Genomic DNA, 21987 nt, shown 5'->3' with positions numbered 1-21987 from the left:
GGCTCAAGCATTTCTCCCACCTCAGCCTCCCAAAGTGCTGGGATTATAGACATGAGCCACTGTGCCTGCCCTAAAAATATTTAGAACTTAAAAAAATATCTTTCATAGTGCTGTGATAAATAATGTAATGATTTGTAAAAGCACCACTGAATTCATAGTACCTTTCTGTAACTTAGGATTTTTTTCTTTCTTTTTTTTTTATTTGAAACAGTTTTTTTATTCCATCGCCCAGGTTGGAGTGCAGTGACATCATCTTGGCTCACTGAAACCTCCACCTCCCAGGTTCAAGCAATTCTCCTGCCTCAGCCTCCTGAGTAGCTGGGACTACAGGTGCCTGCCACCACACCCAGCTAAGTTTTGTATTTTTAGTAGATACACAGTTTCCTCATGTTGGCCAGGCTGGTCTCAAACTCCTGACCTCAGGTTATCCACCCGCCTTAGCCTTCCAAAGTGCTGGGATTACAGGCATAAGCCACTGTGCCTGGCCTTGTAACAATATTTTCTTTGTTCAATTTTGGAAGTTTGGTTTTTTTGTTTGTTTGTTTGTTTGTTTTTGCATTAAAAGGTTTGAGAGGGAGCAAAAGAGAGAGAAAGGCCCATTCACCCATTAATCAAAAAAGGGAGAATCTTCATTCATTCTCAAAAGGACTGAAAACCACTGATTCAGCCCCATCCTCTCCTCCATAGTGGAGGAAACTGAGGGTCAGAGTGTGAGGAGATCAGCTCCAGGTCAGACAAATAGCCAGTCAGAGGCCAAGCCCAGGCACAGACCTAAGTCCTGTCTTTCTTCCCTCTGCAACCAAAATGACTCACTCCTGGCCTCCCCTTTCTCCCCTCAGGTGCAGGAGGGCTGTCGGCCTGTCCTCCCAGACTCTCCTCCCCCAGGGACGCTCAGGGAAAGGCGGGATGGTTGCCACTTACCCTCAGAGCAGGCGGGGGTGCTGCAGAACTCTGAACTGTACTTCCCCGCCTTAAAGACGTAGCACCAGGGCTTTGAGTCTCGGTCTGGGTTTCTGAAAAATCAGCCAAGGGAAGGGCCAGGGTAGGTCAAAGGTGAAGCCTCTCCTCTAGGACCCAAGGTTTGGTATCCTTTTCTGGAGGAATGGGGAGTGCTTTTTTTTTTCTTTTTTTTGAGACAGAGTCTCGCTCTTTCTCCCAGGCTGGAGTGCAGCAGCGCATCTCTGCTCACCGCAACCTCTGCTTCCTGGGTTTGGGCATTTCTCCAGCCTCAGCTTCCTGAGTAGCTGGGATTACAGGCGTCCACCACTATGCCTGGCTAGTTTTTATATTTTTAGTAGAGACGAGGTTTCACCGTGTTGGCCAGGCTGGTCTTGAACTCCTGACCTCAGGCGATCCACCTGCCTCGGCCTCCCAAAGTGCTGGGATTACAGGCATGAGCCACTGCGCCCAGCCAGGAGTGCATTTTTGGTTATACACTGGTAGTTGTATCATGTTAGGCAGGAGTATGATTTTGTTCCTGTGTTTACTTGGCGGTGAAGTATGGTTTAAGGAGTTGCATGTGGGTGCCAAGTTGACAAGGCGTGGACTGGAATAGTCTTATGTGTCAACTTGGCCAGGCTGTGGCACCCAGTCAGTTAATCAAACATTCATCTAGGAGTTGTGAAAGTGTTTTATAGATGTGGTTAGTACCTACAGCCGGCTGACTTTAGAAAAGGAAATTGTCCTAGATAATGTAGTTGGGCCTCATCCAATTACTTAAAGGCCTTAAGAGCAAATATGAGGTTTCCTGAATAAGAAATTCTGCCTTAAGACAGCAGCCTCAGCTCCTGCCTGCATTTCCAGCCTGGCTTACCTACATGTTTCAGACTTCCCAGCCCCCACGATCCTGTCAGCCAGTTCCTTAACATAAATGTCTTTCTATCTGGTATGAAAGGAAAACAAATCTGGGGACCCCAGCGTCAGTGAGCCAAGGGAAATGTCAAGCCAGGAACTATGGCTAACCTGCCTCTCATTTTATTCCTCAATAAGGTAGTTGCAAAGGTTTTTTTCGTTGTTTTTTTTTTTTTTTTTTTTTTTTTTTTTTTAATTCCCTACAAGGAAATTCCTTGTGGGCCTGAAGATCTTTACCCTAAAACAGTTCTGTTGACTTTCACCTTGGCATTGTCAGTGGATAGCTGATCTTCCCAGGTGCAGGACAGAAAGTCATCCCTCTGCTTACCTGAGACAAATGCATATTTGATTGCTTCCTCTGCCCTATTGTTTATGTAAAAATGCAGATCAACTGAGCCAGACTCAATTGTGTGTTCAGTGAAAAACTGATCAAGGACTCAGAATACAGCCTTTTGTCTCTTACCTACCTATGGCCTGGAAGCCCTTGCTTCAAGTTATCCCACCTTTCCAGACCAAACGGATGTACACCTCACACATGCTGATTGATGTCTCATGACTCCCTAAAATGTCTAAAGGCAAGCTGTGCCCTGACCACCTTGGGCACATGTCCTCAGGACCTCCTGAGGCTATGTCACAGGGGTGTCCTTAACCTTGGCAAAATCAACTTTCTAAATTGATTGATACCTGTCTCAGATACTTTGGGTTCACACACACACTCTCTCTCTTTCTCTCTCTCCTATCTCTCTATCATCTATCTGTCCGTCATCTATCTATCTATCATCTATCATCTTACATCTACTATCTATCATCTATGTGTCTATCATCTATCTAATCTATCATCTATCAATCATCTATTATCTATCAATGTATCACCTATCATCTGTCTATCATCTATCATCTATCCATCTATCATCTATTTATCATCTGTCCATCCATCCATCCATCCATCCATCCATCCATCCATCCATCCATCTATCCTATATTGGTTATGTTTCTTGGGAGAACCCTGACAGAATCTTTCCCCAGCCATAGCAGCTTCTTACGGGGGGAAACCCTCCTGGGGGATGTGCCCTCACCTGCAGTAGTTGTGGTTCCCCAAGCCCAGCCTGATGGCGTCAGGCCTGCGCCCGCTGTAGGGCTTCTGGGCCAGTGCGCTGCTGTTCCAGTTGGTGCACTCGGCGCCGCTCTCTGCTGTGCTCCATGTGCCTCTGTAGCTGATGCCCTGGTCCTCGTAGCACGTGGCCCTGGTATCTGATGGAAAGCAGGGCACGGATGCCTCACATGGGAATCCCCTTTCATTCAGCCCTCAGGAGGCTCCCCTCTCTGCCCTGTCATCCCCCAGGCCTGACGCAGGCTGGCTGGGAAGCCATAGGCTGGGCGGTGAGGGTGCCAGCCTGGATCCAGGTTCACACCTGGGCTCTGCCTGCTGCCTGGCACTGTGCTTCCCGACCCATGGCAGAAGCGCCTGTGCTGTCCCTGGCCCCCACCCTTGGCCCTGCCATCCGCACCCTACCTTTCCTTCCTGTGGGGGAGAACTGGGGAGGTGGGATTTCAGCTCCTCTCACATGCTCCCACCTACTCACCTATTTCACAGTGCTTCCCAGCAAATCCTTCAGGGCACTGGCACACGAAATCTGAGAAGTACAGGGCCTGCTGGCAGGTGCCGCCATTGAAACACCTTGGCTCGCTGCAACCTGTTGAGTATAAACAAGCCCCTAATGACAGCCTCCCTCTGTGTGCTCACGCCATGGTTCCAGGAGCCCTGTCTACCACAATCCACACACACTCAAGTCCCGCAGTGTGCAACACACTACAAATACTGTTCCGCATCCTACAAATACTGTTTTCATCCTGCCTTTGGTTGAAAAAAATCCATGCATAAGTGGACCCTGCAGGTCAGACAAGTGTTGTTCAAGGGTCCCCTGTACTTTCAAAGCAGCTCCAAGGATGATGTGAGTTAAAATATTAAGAATGTGCTCTACGTGCCAGGCACTGTTGTACAGTCTACAAAAATTAGCTAATTTAATCCTCACAGCAAACCATGAAGTGTGTACTGTTATTCCTGCCTCTTTACAGCTGAGGAAACTGAGGCAATTGGGCATTTGCCCAAGGTCACTTGGTCTTGCTCCCTTTTCTGCTTATACCTTCACCTTTGCCTAAGGCCGAACAGGCCTGGAGGCTCCTTTTGAAGATTTGAACTTGCTGGGGACCATGAAGGACAGGGCTCATGAGACTGGACCCCTGAACTCGAAGCCTCAGCTTAAAGTCGATTTGTACTGGGCTTTTCTGTGTTTTTGTTTTTGTTTGTGTTGTGTTGTTTTGTTTTGTTTTAGAGATGGGGGCTTGCCCTGTCACCGAGGCTGAAGTGCAGTGGCACAATCATAGATTACTGCAGCCTCCAACTCCTGGGCTCAAGTGATCCTTTTACCTCAGCCTCCCAAGTAGTTGGGACTACATACCAGGTCTGGCTAATTTTATTTTTTGTAGAGAGAGGGGACTTGCTATGTTGCCCAGATTGGTCTTGAACTCCCGAGCTCCAGTGATCCTCCCACTTTGGCCTCCTAAAGTGCTGGGATCACAGGCATGCGTCACCTCGCAGCCTCAGTACGTACTTTTGACAGGCACTGAGTGGCACTGTGCCCTGCCACTGTTGCACCAGCAGTATTCCACCCGGTTGCTTCTGAGCATGGGGCGCAGCCATGACTGATGTTGCTGGTATATCATCTGCGTTTTCTCATCTCTGCAGATCACTATGAGAAAAGACAGGCCAGCCTCATTAGAGTATGACTCAAGATGAAATGACTTACCACCCTTGGACCTACTGAGAAAACTCCCTCACTTGCTTTCTATAGACTCCATTGCATACTCCCTTACTGAAGAGGCACAACTGGAAGACAAAAAGATAACGAATACTGGCCGGACATGGTGGCTAACGCCTGTAATCCCAGCACTTTGGGAGGCCGAGGTGGGCGGATCACTTGAGGTCAGGAGTTCGGAGACTAGCCTGGCCAACATGGTGAAACCCTGTCTCTACTAAAAATACAAAAATTAGCCAGGCATGGTGGCAGGTGCCTATAATCCCAGCTACTCAGGAGGCTGAGGCAGGAGAATCGCTTGAACGCAGGAAGTGGAGGTTGCAGTGAGCTGAGATTGCACCACTGCACTCCAGCCTGGGCGACAAAGCAAGACTCCATCTCAAAATAAAATAAAATAAATTTGCATTTCTTTTCTGAGTGCCATTGAGTACCTTCTCATATTATTTATTTATTTAGAGACAAAATCTTACTCTGTCGCCCAGGCTGGAGTGCAGTGGCACGATCTTGGCTCACTGCAACCTCCACCTCCCGGGTTCAAGTGATTCTCCTGCCTCAGCCTCCTGAGTAGCTGGGATTACAGGTGCCCGCCACCATGCCCGGCTAATTTTTGTATTTTTGGTAGAGATGGGGTTTCACCATATTGGTCAGGCTGGTCTTAAACTCCTGATCTCAAGTAATCTGCCTGCCTTGGCTTCCCAAAGTGCTGGGATTACAGGCGTGAGCCACCGCGCCCAGCCTAATTTTTTCTTTTTCTTTTTCTTTTTTTCCTTTTTTTAGGGTCTCTGTTACCCAGGCTGGAGTGCAGCGGTACTATCTTGGCTCACTGCAACCTCTGCCTCCCAGGCTCAAGCAATCCTCCTGCGCCAACCTCCCAAGTAGCTGGGAGTACAAGTGCACACCACCACACCCAGCTAATTTTTAAATTTTTTTGTAGAGGCGGGGTGGGGTGGGAGAGGCGGCGGGGGGAGTGTCTCACTATGTTGCCCAGGCTGGTCTTGAACTCCAGGGCTCAAGCCATCCTCCTGGATCAACCTCCCAAAGTGCTGGAGTTACAGATGTGAGCCATTGCACCTGGACTTTTTCTCATTGTAATTAATCAACAAATATATATATGCATAACTGTCTACCAGAGTTTTTGATCCACATAAGTATTACCACACAGAAATGATGCATTTTTGGCCCCAAAGAAAATTGACATTTTAGTTTTTGCAGAAAATGTGCTACTTCTCCAAGTATTTTTGGCATACTGAAAGTAGTTGAAGTACTCCCATTAATATTCTCATGCCATCTTTCTGTTTTCAAGTCAGAATGCCAACTTAAAAAACAACAACTTTAATTTCAGTTAATTAAAGAAGTAGCACGTGCCCACTGTGAGTCAGACCCTTGCTGCTTTTGAGGTCGCTGATGCCAGGATACCCTCGTAGGAAGCAGGAGGCCATCCAACAGTGAAGGCATTAAGAGTCGAGGTGTGACTCACTCCTTTTTTAACACCTTTACAAAGGGTATTGCGGAGTCTTCCAGACTCAAAGGAACTGGGTCGTGAAGGAGGGAAATGGAGGGCCTGGGTTAGTAGTTTTGGACCTGAAGCTGGGCCTCGCATTCCTCAGCCTTCTAGAGTCAACTCTAGGCGTGGACTTAGAGACCCCACCATGTCTGGGGGTTGCCTGGGTGGGACATTCCGGTTGGGACATCCCAGTTAGATCACCAGAGGGAAATGGATACACAGGGATGTTGTTACCAAAGCCGCTGGCGCCCTGTGGTGGGATCACAGCCTAGGATGAGACCCAGAGCATGGGGCTGGCCTCCGCCGTGACTGCCCTCACCCTGCTGCTGGCAGCTGTGTGGCCCTGGGCAAGCCGCTTGCTCTCTCCTGGGCTCCGCCTTCTGATCTGTATAACCAGGATCTTGGGCTAGTGGCTGCCCCCCGCCCCCCACCAGGTTGTGATCCCTGACAGCCTGGCTCCTTGGGGGGACACCTGTTTCTGCTTCCCTCAGAATCAGAACCCGCCCCGTGGCCGCAGCTGATGGGAGAATGGTGCCGACACAGGCATCTCTGTAGAATCATGCTGCAATGGCACTGTCACACCGTAGGCAGGTGGCAGGTGGAAGAAGGCCTCATAGGGCCTGATGCACCCCGCACCCCCGTTCTGCCTCCCACTCCGATGACCCCATGTACCCCTCAGCTTCACCCGACCTTGGTAAGATCTGGCTCCTCTTCTAAATCGGGCGTGGATTTCCTGCCAAGAAACCAGAGGTGGAGGAAGGATCAGCACATGCCAGGTGTACTAAGAGTAAAGGTGGCCAACCCAGAAGCCCACAGGAACCTGCCGGCCAGATGCCCCTGCTCAGAGACCCCCTCGGGTAACTGGCCCAAGTGAAAGTCCATCTCCTGCCTTCTAGTCCAATTTTTCCTCTCCTTTCTGACTGGCACTGTCCAGAAGAGCTTTCCGCATGGTGGAAATGTTTTCTGTCTGTGCTGTCCACGACAGACGCGATACAGGGCCACCGAGGGCTTGGAATGTGGCCAGTGGACTAAGAAACAATGTTTAACTTTAATTCTTTTAAATTTAAACCACTACACATGGTCAGTGGCCACCATATTGGGCAGTGGAGTTGCAGCTGCCTGTCTACTCCACACAGTCACCTGGGCTCTCCCCACTCTAGGGGAGAGGTGTGGCTAGTTTGGACTTCCATGAGGCCCTCTATTGCTAGGCATTTTCAGAGAGTGTGTGTAGCACTTCCATCTCAGCTAGAGAGTAGACACCATGAGGGCAGCTCGCCTCTGCTGTGGCTCATGGCACTTGCATTGCCTTTTTTTTTTTTTGAGACAGGATCTCAGTTTGTCACCCAGGCTAGAGTGCATTAGCGCAATCATAGCTCACCAAAATCTCAACCTCCTGGGCTTAAGCGATCCTCCCGCCTCAGCCTCCCGAGTAGCTGGGACCACAAGTGCATACCACTACACACCTGACTAATTTTTGAATTTTTTGTAGAGATAGGGTCTCACTATATTGCCCAGGCTGGTCTCAAACTCCTGGGCTCAAGTGATCCTCCCACCTCGGCCTCCCAAAGTGCTGGGATTACAGGTGTGAGCCACTGTGCCTTGCCCTGCATTGTCTTTTATAAATACAGTCCACCTTGTATATCTGCAGGTTCCATGTCTGTGGATTCAACCAAAACAGATGTAAAATATTTGAAAAATTAAAAATAATAATATAAGCCGGGCTTGTGGCTCACACCTGTAACCCCAGAGCTTTGGGAGGCCAAGGCTTAAGCCTAGAGTTTGATGCTGTGTGAGCTATGATTGTGCCATTGCACTCCAGCCTGGGTGACAGAGTGAGACCCTGTCTCCAAAAAATATATAAATAATACAACAATAAAAATAACGCAAATTAAAAAATACATTATAACAACTATTTACATAGCATTAACATTATACTAGGTATTATAAGTAATTTAGAGATGATTTAAAGTATACAGGAGGGTGTATATAGGATATGCAAACTCTGCACCATTTTATATGAGGAACTTGTGTATTTCTGGATTTTGGTATCCTTGGGGGTCCTGGAACAAATACTCCACAGATATGAGGGACAACTGTATTTTATGGATTAATTCAAATACATTCTTTAAAAACAGCGGCAAAAAAATGCAGGCACAGGCAGGGAGTGGAATTAACTGCTTACTCAGGTCAAAATAAGTGCCTGGGCTCTGCACTGGGCCGAAAATACAGAGTCTGCTGTACCGAAGGGAGTGTGTGCTGTGTGCTCTGCAGCGATGCAGCCCTTGGTCCCTGTGCCTCTCTGCTCCCTGACAGCATTCCCACCCCCGTGGCCCAGATGGATGCAGACTCCTGGAGCCTCCGGAAGCATTGCAGCCTCGAGGGGCAGGACATAGGGATCCTGGACACCCACCTGGCTGGGCGAAGCAAAGACTGCTCCACACAACAGCAGCACACAGCAGAGCCCTCTCTTCATTGCATTCATGATTGCTTCACAGCGTCCCTTAAATTCTGGAAGAAGAGAAAAAAAGAGCTTGATCACGTGGTGCGAGAAGTCCATGATGGCAACAGAGGAGGAGAAGTCGCAATGTTGTCCTGGCTGGCTTCCTCCAGCGCCAGCCCGGCGGGAGAAACGCCAGACATACATCTAGAAGAGGATTCTAGAAACTACGTATTTTGTATTGTTGTAAAATACACATAGCACAAAATTTACCACCTTAATGATGTTAAGTGCACAGTTCAGTGGAATTAAGCATGTCACATTGTGACCACCAATCTCCAGAACTTCTCCATCACCCCCAACTGAAACTCTGTAGCCACCAGAGAGTAACTCCCCATTCCCCATTTCCCCCCAGCAGCCACCCTGCTACTTTCTGTCTGTAGGAATCTGACTGCTCTACATACATCCTAGAATTGGAATCAGACAGTGTTTCTTCTTTTGTGACTGGTTTATTTCACTTTGCAAATGTCTTCAAGGTGTATCCATGCTGTAGCATGTCCTTTTTTTTTTTTTCCTTTTTTCTTTCTTTCTTTTTTTTGAGACAGGGTCTCGCTCTGTCATCCAGACTGGAGTGCAGTGGCACGAACACGGTTCACTGCAGCCTTGACCCACCAGGCTCAAGACATCCTCCTGCCTCAGCTTCCCAAAGAGCTGGGACTTCAGGCATATGCCACCGTGCCTGGCTGAGAGAGAGAGAGAGAGAGAGAGTCTGTGTGTGTGTGTGTGTGTGTGTGTGTGTGTGTGTGTGTGTGTGTGTGTGTATGTAGAGACAAGGTTTCTCAATGTTGTCCAGGCTAGTCTCAAACTCCTAGGCTCAAATGATCCTCCTTCCTCAGCCTTCCAAAGTGCTGGGATCAGGCTTGAGCCACCGCGCCCAGCATTTTTCCTTCCTTTTTAAGGTTGAATAATACTCTACTGTGGGATAGAACACATTTTGTTTATCCATTCATCTGTCAATGCTGGGAGATAATTTTGCCCAGAGATTTCTGTGGGCTGAAGGGCTAGACCATTTCTGAGACTTCTTTGGCAGCCCAGAGACCACAGCACTCTGGCTTGGTTTCCTGGAAGGGCATTCCCGCCCTGGGCCTGACTAGATGGAGCCACAGTCATGTCCTCCTGGACCTCTGCAGCGGAAGCCGTCGGGATTTTATTGCCAGCACATCATACAGCCAGCCTGTCTTAGACTGCCCAGGTTCCTCCATGCGGGATGGAGCCTACTCCCCTGCCTGAGGGTCTCCCCACAAAGCAGAGGCCGCCAGCCCAACCTCCACCCCTCCCCACCACTCTGCCGAACATCTGTCTCCTTTTCCATAGACTGCAACAGATCTGGCAATGTGCATATTTGCAGGAAGGAGGGGAGGCAGCTGGTGTTTGGTCGGAAGACTCAGATCTTCCTGGACCCCAGAGCCCCAGTTTCCATCTGCTTCTCCCCTGTGATCCTGCCCTTGGCAGCTCAAAGTAGGTTAGTCGGTCGGGTGTTATTTTGTGGTCTGGCGGCCTGCTCCCTCCTTCATCCACAAAAATTGAAGCATGGCATTTCTTTCCCTGACTCATTTCCCTTTGGTCACAACAACTTTAGGTCCCACCCTCCCGCTTCCCTGAGCGTCCTAAGGGCATGGAGGCATGCATAGGGGCTTCCAGGCCTTGCCTCCTTGCCTGGGTCCGGCTCTGGATCTTTGATCATTACTTTCAAAAGAGCTCCTCCGAGGGAGGTGCTGATCACCCTCCTCGCCTCACTACATTTCATGCCTGACGAATTCTCCCTGGGCTGCTGTGTCAGGCAGAGGGGTGTAGGGAGAGGGAGAGGGAAGCCTGCAGGAGGCTCTGGGTACAGTGATTCCAATGGGAAAACATGGCCCAGAGGGAGGCTCACGAGCCTGGCACCCTCCCAGCCTCCCTGCACCTATCCCATCACAAGGGAACAGAAGTGCCGTCTCCAGCCTTTGTGCCCGCAGTGCCCGAGGTCTCCCTGCAGTGCGCTCTTCGGGGATCCCTTTCTCCCTGGGAGGAAGCAGCTGTGCTACTCCCTGGCTCCAGGCAGTTTCAGAGGAAAGGGAGTCAGAAGCCAAGGCCACCCAAAACAGAAGTGTGGGGTGGAATCTTCTCATCACGGAGACTTACTCCAGATCTTCTCTTTCTCAGCTTTCCTCAAATGTCCTGTTTCTCAGAACTTCCCAAAATTCCTCTTAAATTCCCCTTTTTAATTTTATCCCATTACTTAATCTTGTAAAAATAGCTCATGTGAAACTCCCTCCCCATTTCTCCCTGATGTTCATGTATTTCTAGGTTACCCCACTCCTTACTCTTAAGTAAGACCCAAGGATGGTGAGAGCTCCCACTTCACAGGAATTCTGAATGAAACAACAAATAAGTGAGTACAAGGAACTTGACCTTCTTCATTGTGCTGTCCACACCACCCAGCCCTCTCGATAGGGTCCTGCACCCCAGCCTGGGATATCAGTTTGGGTGTTTTTTCCAGATGCCCACCAAGATACTGTTTTATTTCAAGAACTCAAAGTCCTTCTAAACGGAATGCAATCCCAGATGCCGGGAAACTGCAACGTCAAGAGTGCAGTATGGCCGGGCGCGGTGGCTCAAGCCTGTAATCCCAGCACTTTGGGAGGCCGAGGCGGGCGGATCACAAGGTCAGGAGATCGAGACCACAGTGAAACCCCGTCTCTACTAAAAATACAAAAAATTAGCCGGGCGCGGTGGCGGACGCCTGTAGTCCCAGCTACTCGGGAGGCTGAGGCAGGAGAATGGCGGGAACCCGGGAGGCGGAGCTTGCAGTGAGCCGAGATCGCGCCACTGCACTCCAGCCTGGGCAACAGCGTGAGACTCCGTCTCAAAAAAAAAAAAAAAAAAAAAAAAAAAAAAAAAAAAAAAAAAGAGTGCAGTATGGACATGTTGGCATTGCCTGGGAACATCCCCCTTTCTGGATAACTAGGGGTGGGGGGACCAGATGGAGGAGGAGCACGACCTAGGGCCGGTCCACACACACCACCGGCTGCATCATGTTCAACCCTTTTGCAACTGAACAATCTGAATACGAGATAAGAGAGCAGGAACATATTTTTGTCTTTGCTCCTGAGAGAGTTGGAGACTTGTTTCTTCTCTTCCTTGGCCTCCCTGGACCTTCCTGCACCTTGAGCTGATTCAGTGCAAGTGAATCTCACCCCAGCGGGGCGATAGCTCAGTCTGCACCACGCAGAGGCGATTCGAGCAGCTGGAAAGGCCGAGTGGGGTAAGAGATGACAAAGAAATGAGTCATCCGGCCAGCAGAAAAACAGTGCAGTCTGAAAACAAGAAAGAGAGAAGAGAGGGAGGAAAAATGTGTCCTTGTTTTGCCTTCGCTGAAGAGGTGGGCGTCGAGGTCTGGGGGCAGTGCCGGGATGCAGAGCAGAGTGAAAGCCAGAACCATGGACTCAGACTAGGGACCGCAGGGCGTGGCTGGGATGGACTTTGGGCCTCACCGAAGGGAGGTCCACGAGTGCTCTGGCGAGGCCCGGGTGAGAGATGACATTGGCGGAAGGGATGGTAGAAGCCTTCAGAGGCTCATTTTTATAAATAGAAAGACTTCTAATTTTGTTATGTGTTATCTCCCTTTTGCTATATTTAGTAGCTTCTCAGGATCATCAAAGAACTGAAAAAAAAAAGAAAATCAAAAAACGGGCAAATGAGAAGAAGGAAGGAAGGGGGTAGGAAGGGACGCACAGAAAGACAGAAAAGGGAAAAAAAAGAAAGGATAAAAGAAAGGAAGGCCCCAAGGTTGACTGACTTTTGCTGGGCTGGAATCCGGAATCACTATATGAGAGGAGAGGTGGAATGCTGGTCCCCAAGACCCCAAGGCCTAGCCCTGTCAGGCCACCCTAGCACACAAAGTTGATTTTTTTAGATTTGCAAAAGGCTCCCTCTCTGTTGGATGAAGTTCAACAGCCTCAGGGCATGGCAGGTTGACAAAGAATCTGTGCAAATTAGAAAAAACAGAGTCCATGGGTTGGCTGATAGAGTGCAGCCTGGATCTGAAGCATGTGTGTGCAGGCACCTGTGTGTAGGACACAGCCAGCATATCTGTGCTTGGCCGGCCCTATCTGCTTCCAATCTGCGTGTGCGTCCTGCAGAGCAGCTCTGACCTTCCTGCCTGGAAGCCGTGTTTGGTCTGTTGGCTGTAGCAACCGGAGTGACTCTGTTCCCGGGCCCCGCCGAACAACCTGTGAATGATGACTGTTCTCGGGGAAAATAGGAACAATAGTCTGGTAACCAGGAAGTGGGGTACTGTGCTGTAAGCTCCCTTTCCTGGGAGATGTACTGTTTCCCAGAGCCAAGGATGTGTGCCGTTTTGGCTGAGAAATTGATGATCATGCCAACCAGAAAGGTGGTGTTCATTTCTGTGGTGGCCACATGGGGAAATGATGGTCGATGGGCACCAGTGAATAACTGATTCTGGATTGGGCACAGCCCCTGGAAAGGAGGAGGCCAACTGGAAGAGGGACAGGGGAAAGTCGGTGGGGTGCTGTCTCAGTGCCTGTGTATTACTTCTCCCTCTATCTGCTTCTACCAGCCCCATCTTCCCTCCATAAAAACCAGCTCCTAGCAAAGGAACTAATCAGCTTATTCACATAAGATAAAAATGACTGAAAAAAAAATTAATGTGCTGACCTTCGAAAAAGTATCTATATTTTGACATAAAAGCTCCTGCCAGCAATGCAAAACCAAGTGGACTGGATGCTCCAAGGTTGCCTCTGGGGCTGACATCCTGTGGTTTCTGTTCTGCTGTGAGGACATGTGATATAGGGAGTGTCACATGCGGTATAAACTGGGAAACTCTTACAAATGGCGCTATAGATCTATTGTTTCGATTATATAGGAAAGTGAGGCCTCATGAGGTGGTTCACGCCTGTAACCCCAGCACTTCGAGAGGCCAGGGTGGGAGGATCACTTGAACCCAGGAGTTCGAGATCAGCCTGGGCAACACAATGAGACTCTGTCTCTATCTATTTTAATACAAAAACATTTTTAAAAAAATAGATTATATGGCCAGATGCGGTGGCTCATGCCTGTAATCCCAGCACTTTGGGAGGCCGAGGCAGGTGGATCTCTTGAGGTCAGGGGTTCAAAACAAACCTGGCCAACATGGTGAAACCCCATCTCTCCTAAAAATACAAAAAAATTAGCCGGGCATGGTGGCAGATGACTGTAATCCCAGTCACTTGGGAGGCTGAGGCAGGAGAATCGCTTGAACCCGGGAGGCGGAGGTTGCAGTGAGCCAAGATCATGCTACTGCACTCCAGCCTGGGTGACACAGCAGGACTTCATCTCAAAAAAGATTATATAGAAAAGTGACTTGCAGTACAGGAACTGTACACATGTAGTCAATCAATCAAATTGCAAACAGTGCAGTCACTCCAGATGTTAGTGAACTGGAGAATTATAGTCTGTACTCTTGCCAGCAAGAAGAAGGCAGAAACATGAGCAAGCTAGAGGAGGAGGGAAATTGCAAGGAAAACACAAATGTAAATTGATACCATTATCAAATGTTGCACCATGTGCAAAGTTTGCTACATTTGTCTTTGGTCAAGGAGATTCTTAGGTTATTGTTGCTTTGCAAAAGGTCTCTCTGAAAATCTGAGCAAGAGAAAGTCAGTCTCCAAGAGTATCAATACCCTAAAATGACTCACGGGTTTAAAACAACACACTCTCCACTGCCACCCCCGCCACAACCACCATAGCCCAGATGGATGCCAACAATTAAGAAAAGAAACGACCAGGATTCCTTGGACCAGCAAAGGCACGTTTCTAGAGCAGGATGAGAGCCGAAGTGTGATGCTGGGAGAGGAACTAGCCTTGGAAAGGGTGGCGTGCTCCCACGAAAGCACCACTTTGTTCGGGACAGGAGCTTTGAGCCTGGTAGCTCTCATCTGACTTCTCCAGGCCCTGTGTATTACAGAGGCCATGATCTCAAAATAAAAACCACTTTCAAAAACTACCATCACATAAGTAATTCTTAACTTTTTGAAAAGGTGATTTGCTATAGGCTAAATGGTTATTTTCCCTCTCTTAACAGAACATTTATATCCAGGGGAGAAGAGAGGAAGAGTCTGTTTCTTATCTAATTTCGCCAATTCCAATAAGGTGAAGAGAATAGAATCATCTCAGAGCTGGGTGTGGTGGTTTGCATCTGTAGTCCTAGCAACTCAGGAGGCTGAGGCAGGAGGATCACTTGAGGTGAGGAGTTCAAGACCAGCCTAGGCAACATAGCAAGACCCCGTGTCTTCAAAAGAATAGAATCTTTTCCTGGCACACCCTGTCCCCCACCCATCAGAGCAGAATTTTCTCCAAAGCATCTTCCAAATGTAGGCATATGGCCTGTGTCTAAGCTATATGGAATTAAACTCAGAAAAACCTAGAGCAGGCATGCACAGCTGTCATCTCCTCGATGCCCCACCCTCTGCCTGGTAATCCTGGTTATTTAGAGGAGTGGGGAATGTTGGTTTCCGGTCTAGGAAAACAGAAGTCTATCCTGCCTCCTCCCACAATCAAAACAGAAGAAACCCTGTCCTAATAAACTTAGATCCTTCTGAAGCAAACACAAGGTCCACCTGGTGAAAACTAAATCAGTCAGTACAATAAAATGTTAACCGCAAAGTCTGCATCTAAACAAGCCCTGAGATCTAAAGTGAATCTAAATGAGTGTCATCTTCCGTGATGGAGGTGGTTCGTTCCTTATGTTCCTTCCACTCCCTAAAGCAAACATCACCACATGGTAATTAAATACTCAATGATTTGACAATTCTCCAGCCCAACTCCACATTTCAACACACTTGAATTAGGAAATACTGATCAGAAACTTTCATTGTATTGTTACATGACTTTACCCACATTTTACTGGCCTTACATGAAAGTAACATTATTGTTGCCTGAGAAATGTACACGGATTAATGCCACTCACTCAACAGGTATTTGAGTAGCTTCCACCTTTCCAGGCACAGAGTTTACAAAACGCTTTCACATCCATTAAGTAATCTGAGGCAATATTATTACCTCGTTTTTACAGACGGAAGAACTGAACTTCAAAAAAGTGTAAGGGGATGAGAGCAGTGGCTCACGTCTCTAATCCCAACACTTTGGGAGGCTGAGGAGGGTGGATCATTTGCGTCCAGGAGTTTGAGACCTGCCTGGGCAACATGGCAAAACCCCATCTCAACAAAAAATACAAAAAAATTAGTTGGGCATGGTGGTGCATGCCTGTAGTCCCAGCTACTTGGGAGGCTGAGGTGGGAGGATGGCCTTAACCTGGGTGTTTGAGGCGGCAGTGAGCTGTGATCATACCACTGCACTCCAGTTTGGGTGACAGAGCGAGACCCTGTCTCAAAAAAAAAAAAAAAAGTATAAGGGTCGTGCTGTATGGTGACACATCCTGTGAGAGTTGGCATCAGGACTCAAGCCCAGGGGACACAGTTCTCTTACCCCAAACCTAACACTCTTTCCACTATTCCTCACTGTCTATGTGACACCGAATTGTAACATTCTTTTTTTTTTTTTTTTTGAGATGGAGTTTCACTCTGTCGCCCAGGCTGGAGTGCAATGGAGCAATCTCAGCTCACTGCAAACTTCACCTGCTGGGTTCAAGCAATTCTCCTTCTTCAGTCTCCCGAGTAGCTTGGATTACAAGTGCATGCCACCACGCCCAGCTAATTTTTGTATTTTTAGTAGAGACAAGGTTTCGGCATGCTGGCCAGGCTGGTCTCAAACTCCCAAACTCAGGTGATCCGCCCGCCTCAGCCTCCCAAAGTGCTGGGATTACGGGCATGAGCCACCACACCTGGCCATAACGTTCTTAATGTGTTCCACGTGGTATACAACAGCAGAATGCCACAAAGAAGGGGCGTGGTCACTGGATTCTCAACCTGGAAATCTAACTGCATTTATAGTACAGGTCCTGTGTGAGCAACTCACTCTCTCTGAGCCTGTTTCCTGGTTTTTGTCATGGGCTAATCATTTCCGTCTTGCTGAATTGTAAGGTAGTTAGAGAAGCAGCAGCAAAGTCCTTCCCCCACACCTGGGTGCACGGCAGGAACGACCTGCACCTACTGTCATGAACATCCTTCTTCAGCAAAAGCACTGAGGCTTCCAGCTTCTCCCTGGAACGACTTGAAGCTGCTGATGCAGAGGAGATGCCATGCTCCATGGGGTCCTCAGGGATCCCTGTTAATCCTGAATCCTGCTTCCTAGATCATCTGACCACCTGTGTTAGTCTATAACCAATTCTCTGCAGTTGATGTAGAATTTTGTGCCTTCATCTGTGTTCGTAGAACAGTATCAACAGGAACCATTATTTCCTAAATACAGGGTGGTGTCTTTAATCTGGTTTTTAATCTGCTTTTTTATTTGCCTTTCCCACACCATGCATGCAGAGGCCACTGTGGACTCCCAGCAGAAGCCGGAACTAGCCGCTGAGATGAGACAGCTGGGACATCAGGCCATCTCTATTGATAAGGCCCATCTGACCAGGCCACACCATGAAAGTCAGAGGCATCACATGAGAGAAATAAGTAAATTGGAGCTTCCCAGAAAAAACCCCTTCCCTTTCTCTCAGTAGCCCAGGTGGTAGACACTGGCTCTTGTTACAACAAGATAAAATACAACAAGTTTCTCTTTTCGGTGAACATGACAGAAAGAGAATAACCAGCAGAAATCAAGTTGACCAGTAGTCTCTCTTTCTTATTTATTTCTTTATTTTGAGACAGGGTCTCGCCCTGTCACCCAGACTGGAGTGCAGTGGCGTGATCGCAACTCACTGCAGTCTCAACCTCCCGGACTCAAGTGATCCTCCCACCTCAGCTTCTCAAGTAACTGGGACTACAGGTGCATGCCACCATGTCCGGCTAATTTTTTTTTTTTTTTTTCATTTTTTTGTAGAGACAGAGTCTCGCTAGGTTTGGGACCCAGGTTGGTCTCGAACTCCTTGGCTCAAGCAACCCGCCCACCTTGGGCTCCCAAAGTGCTGGGATTACAGGCAGGAGCTGCGCGCCTGGCCTCTGTTAGCTCATCCATACTGGGTTACCAGGTTTAGCATCCCCTACCAGTCCCCGTCCCCTGCCTTCTGGAGACTCAGCTAAAATAAAACTGCCCACATCAAGAGTCCCATCTATGGGACTGGAGAAGCTACAGGGGTGTCCTCCTCCGAGCGCCTACCAGACCCCCACCTCTCCCCCACAGGTCTCAAGCACCCGTGTGAGCTGCTTCTCTGTTAAGTACTCACAGACAATGATCTACCTGTGCTATCTATTCACCATCAACGTGTATGGGGCACCAGCCGTGCCCTGGCACAGGCTCTGGCCATGCAAAGACACAGCTCTTATCCTGAAAGAGCTCATAGTTAGGATGGGGCCTGATGAATAACTAGACACTCAGGGTACAGCAGAGCAGTGCCATACCACTCAGCAGGCGGGGGATGGGAGTAGGCTTGGAGTGGAATGTGGGGGAGGTTGTCCATCCCAGGCTTGCTGAGGTGGGGGTGGTCAGGCAGGCTTTCTGGAATGCATAACACAGAAGCTGTTCCGGGAACACACGAAGGAGTTAGGCAGACAGCGAAGGGGTCTGCTCCCGACAGAGCACATCCCCACAGCTTAGGCCTGGGCCACAGCAAGCACAGAGCCCCTACCCATCAGCACAGGCCCCGACAGCAGGCAAAGGTGAGAGTCGCCCACGGGCTCTCCTGCCAGGGTGTCCTAGGAGGACGTGTGCTTTGGAATCTCTGAGTGTTCTAAGGATCTAGGGGCCTTTGGAGGAATCCAGCATGGATTCTCTAATGCCTAACTATATGTTAATGGAATATTTGTGACTACATAATAAACACAAAAGGCTCTCAATACATAGGTCTCTTGGTATCCGGGTTCAGCCTAGCCCGGAAGTGATCACTTCAGAGGCTCCAGGTGGAATCAGATCTTCTGATCAATCCTCAAAAAACTTCCCCTAGCCACCGGTGCGTGTGTCAGGAGCATCACGTGGCCACCCATGCGCGTCGGTTGGGCCTGTTGGCCAAGTTGTTGCTGGGTCTTGGCCATTGGTGTGTGCAATTCACAGTGGGGCAGCTGCTGCAGACACCCAGTCATGTAACTTGTATAGGAAGAACAGCTGGCTAGCATTCCCTGGCAGTCATGATCAGCACCACAACTCAGGCAAAGTTGAGTTCAAAAATGTTTCTAAAACACTTGGTGTGCGCCCAGCACCTGTTTCATCTTCACTCTGTCACAGGTGTTATTTTTCAGTGGATCAAGAATTGGGTTTATCTGTCCCTCTATCCCATTCTACAGAAGTTTCCCAAGTGGCATAAATAGAAAATATTTTTTGAATATATAATATGCAAATTATCACTAAGAGGGGCTGGGCACAGTGGCTCTTGCCTGCAATCCCAGCACTTTGTGAAGCCATGGCAAGAGGGTCGCTTGAGGCCAGGAGTTTGAGACCAGCCTGGGCAACAAAGCAAAACCCTGCTTCTACAAAAAAAATTTTGTAATTTGCTGGATGTGGCAGCATGCACCTGTAGTCCTAGCTACTTGGGAGGCTGAGATGGAGGATCACTTGAGCCCAGGAGTTTGAAGGTTCAGTGACCTATGATCACACTGCTGCACTCCAGCCTGGGTGATGGAGTCAGACCTTGTCTCTAAATATATGTATATACACACACACATATACAAACACATATTGCTAAGAGAATGTGCTGTCTTTATATGTAGGTAGAAAACAGTCACTATCAGAAGACCATGTGGCTTGACTTAGGGTTGGAGCAGAGTGGATGAGCTTTAAATTTCTTTCTAGCTCTAATTTTCTTTGAGTCTAAATCATCCTCACTCTTTTACCTGGTTTGATGTGAGACCCACCATATGGTTTTGTGAGCTGGCTGACTAGGATGAGGTTTATAGCCTGACACTATGGACAGAAATTTTCTCCCGTATATATGAAAGAAATGGCCCCAAGAAGGAATGAGCAGAATGCACTGGTCCCTCATTGTCCGTCCCAACAGTCTCGTCAAAGCAGAAGCGGAAGTCACTCAGAGAAAGGAAAAAATGTATTTTGAGACTGCAGATGCGTAATGCCAAATAATCAAAGGAAAACCTGTCTGGGCGTGGTGGCTCACGCCTGTAATCCCAATACTTTGGGAGGCCAAGGCAGGCAGATCACTTAGGGTCAGGTGTTCAAGACCAGCCTGGCCAACATGGTGAAAACTTAGCCCGGTGTGATGGCGGGCACTTGCAATCCTAGCTATTCAGGAGGCAGAGGCGGGAGAACCGCTTGAACCCAGGAGGCAGAGGCTGCGGTGAGCCAAGATCGTGCCACTGCACCCCAGCCTGGGTGACCAAGTGAGACTCTGTCTCAAAAAAAAAAAAAAAAGAAACATTGGCCGGGCACGGTGGCTCATGCCTATAGTTCCAGCACTTTGGAGGAGGAGGGCATCACAAGGTCAGGAGTTTGAGACCAGCCTGATCAACATGGTGAAAACTCATCTCTACTAAAAATACAAAAATTAGCCGGGCGTGGTGGCATATGCCTGTAATCCCAGCTGCTCAGGAGGCTAAGACAGGAAAATTGCTTGAACCATGGAGGTGGAGGTTGCAGTGAGCTGAGATCATGCCACTGCACTCCAACCTGGGCGACAGAGCAAGACTCCATCTCAAAATAAACAAATAAATAAATAAAAATAAAAGGAAAACTTGGCATCTCAACTAAAAACCTAAAGTTCTCCTCACCACCAGATACTCAGTATCACAGAGAAGTAGGAGGATTTTGAATTCCAAGGGGAGCTACATTCACCACCATTGTTTATCAGCCATGTTGCCCCCTCAGCCATAGGATTGAGAATAACCTTTACATACTCTTTGGAAATCCTGAAGCCAGCACTACTTTTTCCAAATGGAGGAACCCAGCAAAAGGCCCTGTTAGGCTGCTATAAAACCCCTTGACCAAAAAAACACCTGTTGGCAGAAGAGTAATAGGCCTCGCCTGAGCTACACAGTAAGTTTTCCCAAATGTGCTTTAGTCCTGGCTACTCACTTACCAAAAAGAAGAAAAACAAAAAGAAAGAAAGAAAGAAAGAAAGAAAGAAAGAAAGAAAGAAAGAAAGAAAGAAAGAAAGAAAGAAAGAAAGAAAGAAAGAAAGAAAGAAAGAAGGAAGGAAGGAAGGAAGGAAGGAAGGAAGGAAGGAAGGAAGGAAGGAAGGAAGGAAGGAAGGAAGGAAGGAAGGAAGGAAGGAAGGAAAGAAAGAAAGAAAGAAAGAAAGAAAGAAAGAAAGAAAGAAAGAAAGAAAGAAAGAAAGAAAGAAAGAAAGAAAAGAAAGAAAGAAAAGCCTTAGATGGTAATGGTGGCTTCAAGTGACACTACCAAGGTATGAAAGGAAAATAAATCTCAAGACCCCCAAATCACTAAGCCAAAGGGAAAAGCCAAGCTGGGAACTGCATGAGGCAAACCTGCCTCCCATTTTATTCCTACATAAGACAGCTACAAAGATAAAAAGCTACATACCTCCCTCACAATTTACCCACAAGGAAACTCCTTGTGGACTTCAAGATCTGTACGCTAAAACAGTTCTGCTGAACTTCACCTTGGCAATGCAAATGGGTGCAGGACAAAGGACAGAACTCAAAGTCATCCCTCTGCTCACCTGAGACAAACACATATCTGATTGCTTCCTCTGCCCTATTGTTTTTGTAAAAATGAAGATTCAGGCCAGGCATGGTGGCTCATGCCTGTAATCCCAGCACTTCAGGAGGCCGAGGTGGGTGGATCACCTGAGGTCAGGAGTTCAAGACCAGTCTGGCCAACATGGTGAAACCCTGTCTCTACTAAAAACACAAAAATTAGCCGGGTGTGGTGGCAGGCGCCTGTAATCCCAGCTACTCAGGAGGCTGAGGCAGGAGAATCACTTAAACCTGGGAAGTGGAGGTTGCACTAGCCAGGATTACGCCATTGCACTCTAGCCTGGGCAACAAGAGTGAAACTCCGTCTCGGAAAAAAAAAAAAGTAGATTCACTGAGCCAACTAAGGCATAAGTGACTCTTCCTCTGCCCCCCCTCACATGTAAATTGTGTATTCAGTGAAAGGCTGACAAAGACGCAGAAGAATGATATCTTCTCTTCTCTACCTATGACCTGGAAGCTCCTACTTCCAGTTGTCCTGCCTTTCCAGACCGAACGGGTGCACACTTTACATGCATTGATTGATGTCTCATGTCTCCCTGAAATGTATGAAACCAAGCCGCACCTTGGCCACCTTGGACACATGTCCTCAGGACCTCTGGAGGCTGTGTCACAGGTGTGTTC

The 21987-nt window shown here is 48.3% G+C and overlaps 2 protein-coding genes across 3 annotated transcripts in view; one reads left to right on the top strand and one right to left on the bottom strand.

The window, feature by feature from the left end:
• Positions 1-21987, top strand: part of POLB (DNA polymerase beta) — a 679334-nt gene that overhangs the window by 482972 nt on the left and 174375 nt on the right. The gene's annotated exons all lie outside the window — the stretch shown is intronic.
• The window catches only part of PLAT (plasminogen activator, tissue type), a 40484-nt gene that overhangs the window by 9265 nt on the left and 9232 nt on the right, over positions 1-21987 (bottom strand). For both annotated transcript variants that reach the window (XM_050800407.1, XM_050800406.1), the window contains exons 2-7: positions 8582-8679; positions 6862-6904; positions 4464-4601; positions 3435-3545; positions 2928-3102; positions 922-1013 (exon numbers count right to left, since the gene is read on the bottom strand). In XM_050800407.1, the coding sequence (XP_050656364.1) occupies positions 922-1013; positions 2928-3102; positions 3435-3545; positions 4464-4601; positions 6862-6904; positions 8582-8653 (631 nt within the window). In that variant the 5' untranslated portion in view covers positions 8654-8679. The remainder of the gene's footprint in view (positions 1-921; positions 1014-2927; positions 3103-3434; positions 3546-4463; positions 4602-6861; positions 6905-8581; positions 8680-21987) is intronic.

Source organism: Macaca thibetana, chromosome 8, assembly GCF_024542745.1.
Source record: "Macaca thibetana thibetana isolate TM-01 chromosome 8, ASM2454274v1, whole genome shotgun sequence".
Lineage (NCBI taxonomy): Eukaryota > Metazoa > Chordata > Mammalia > Primates > Cercopithecidae > Macaca > Macaca thibetana.
Note: the sequence above shows the minus strand (reverse complement) of the source record. Positions and strands in the feature narration are given on the sequence as shown.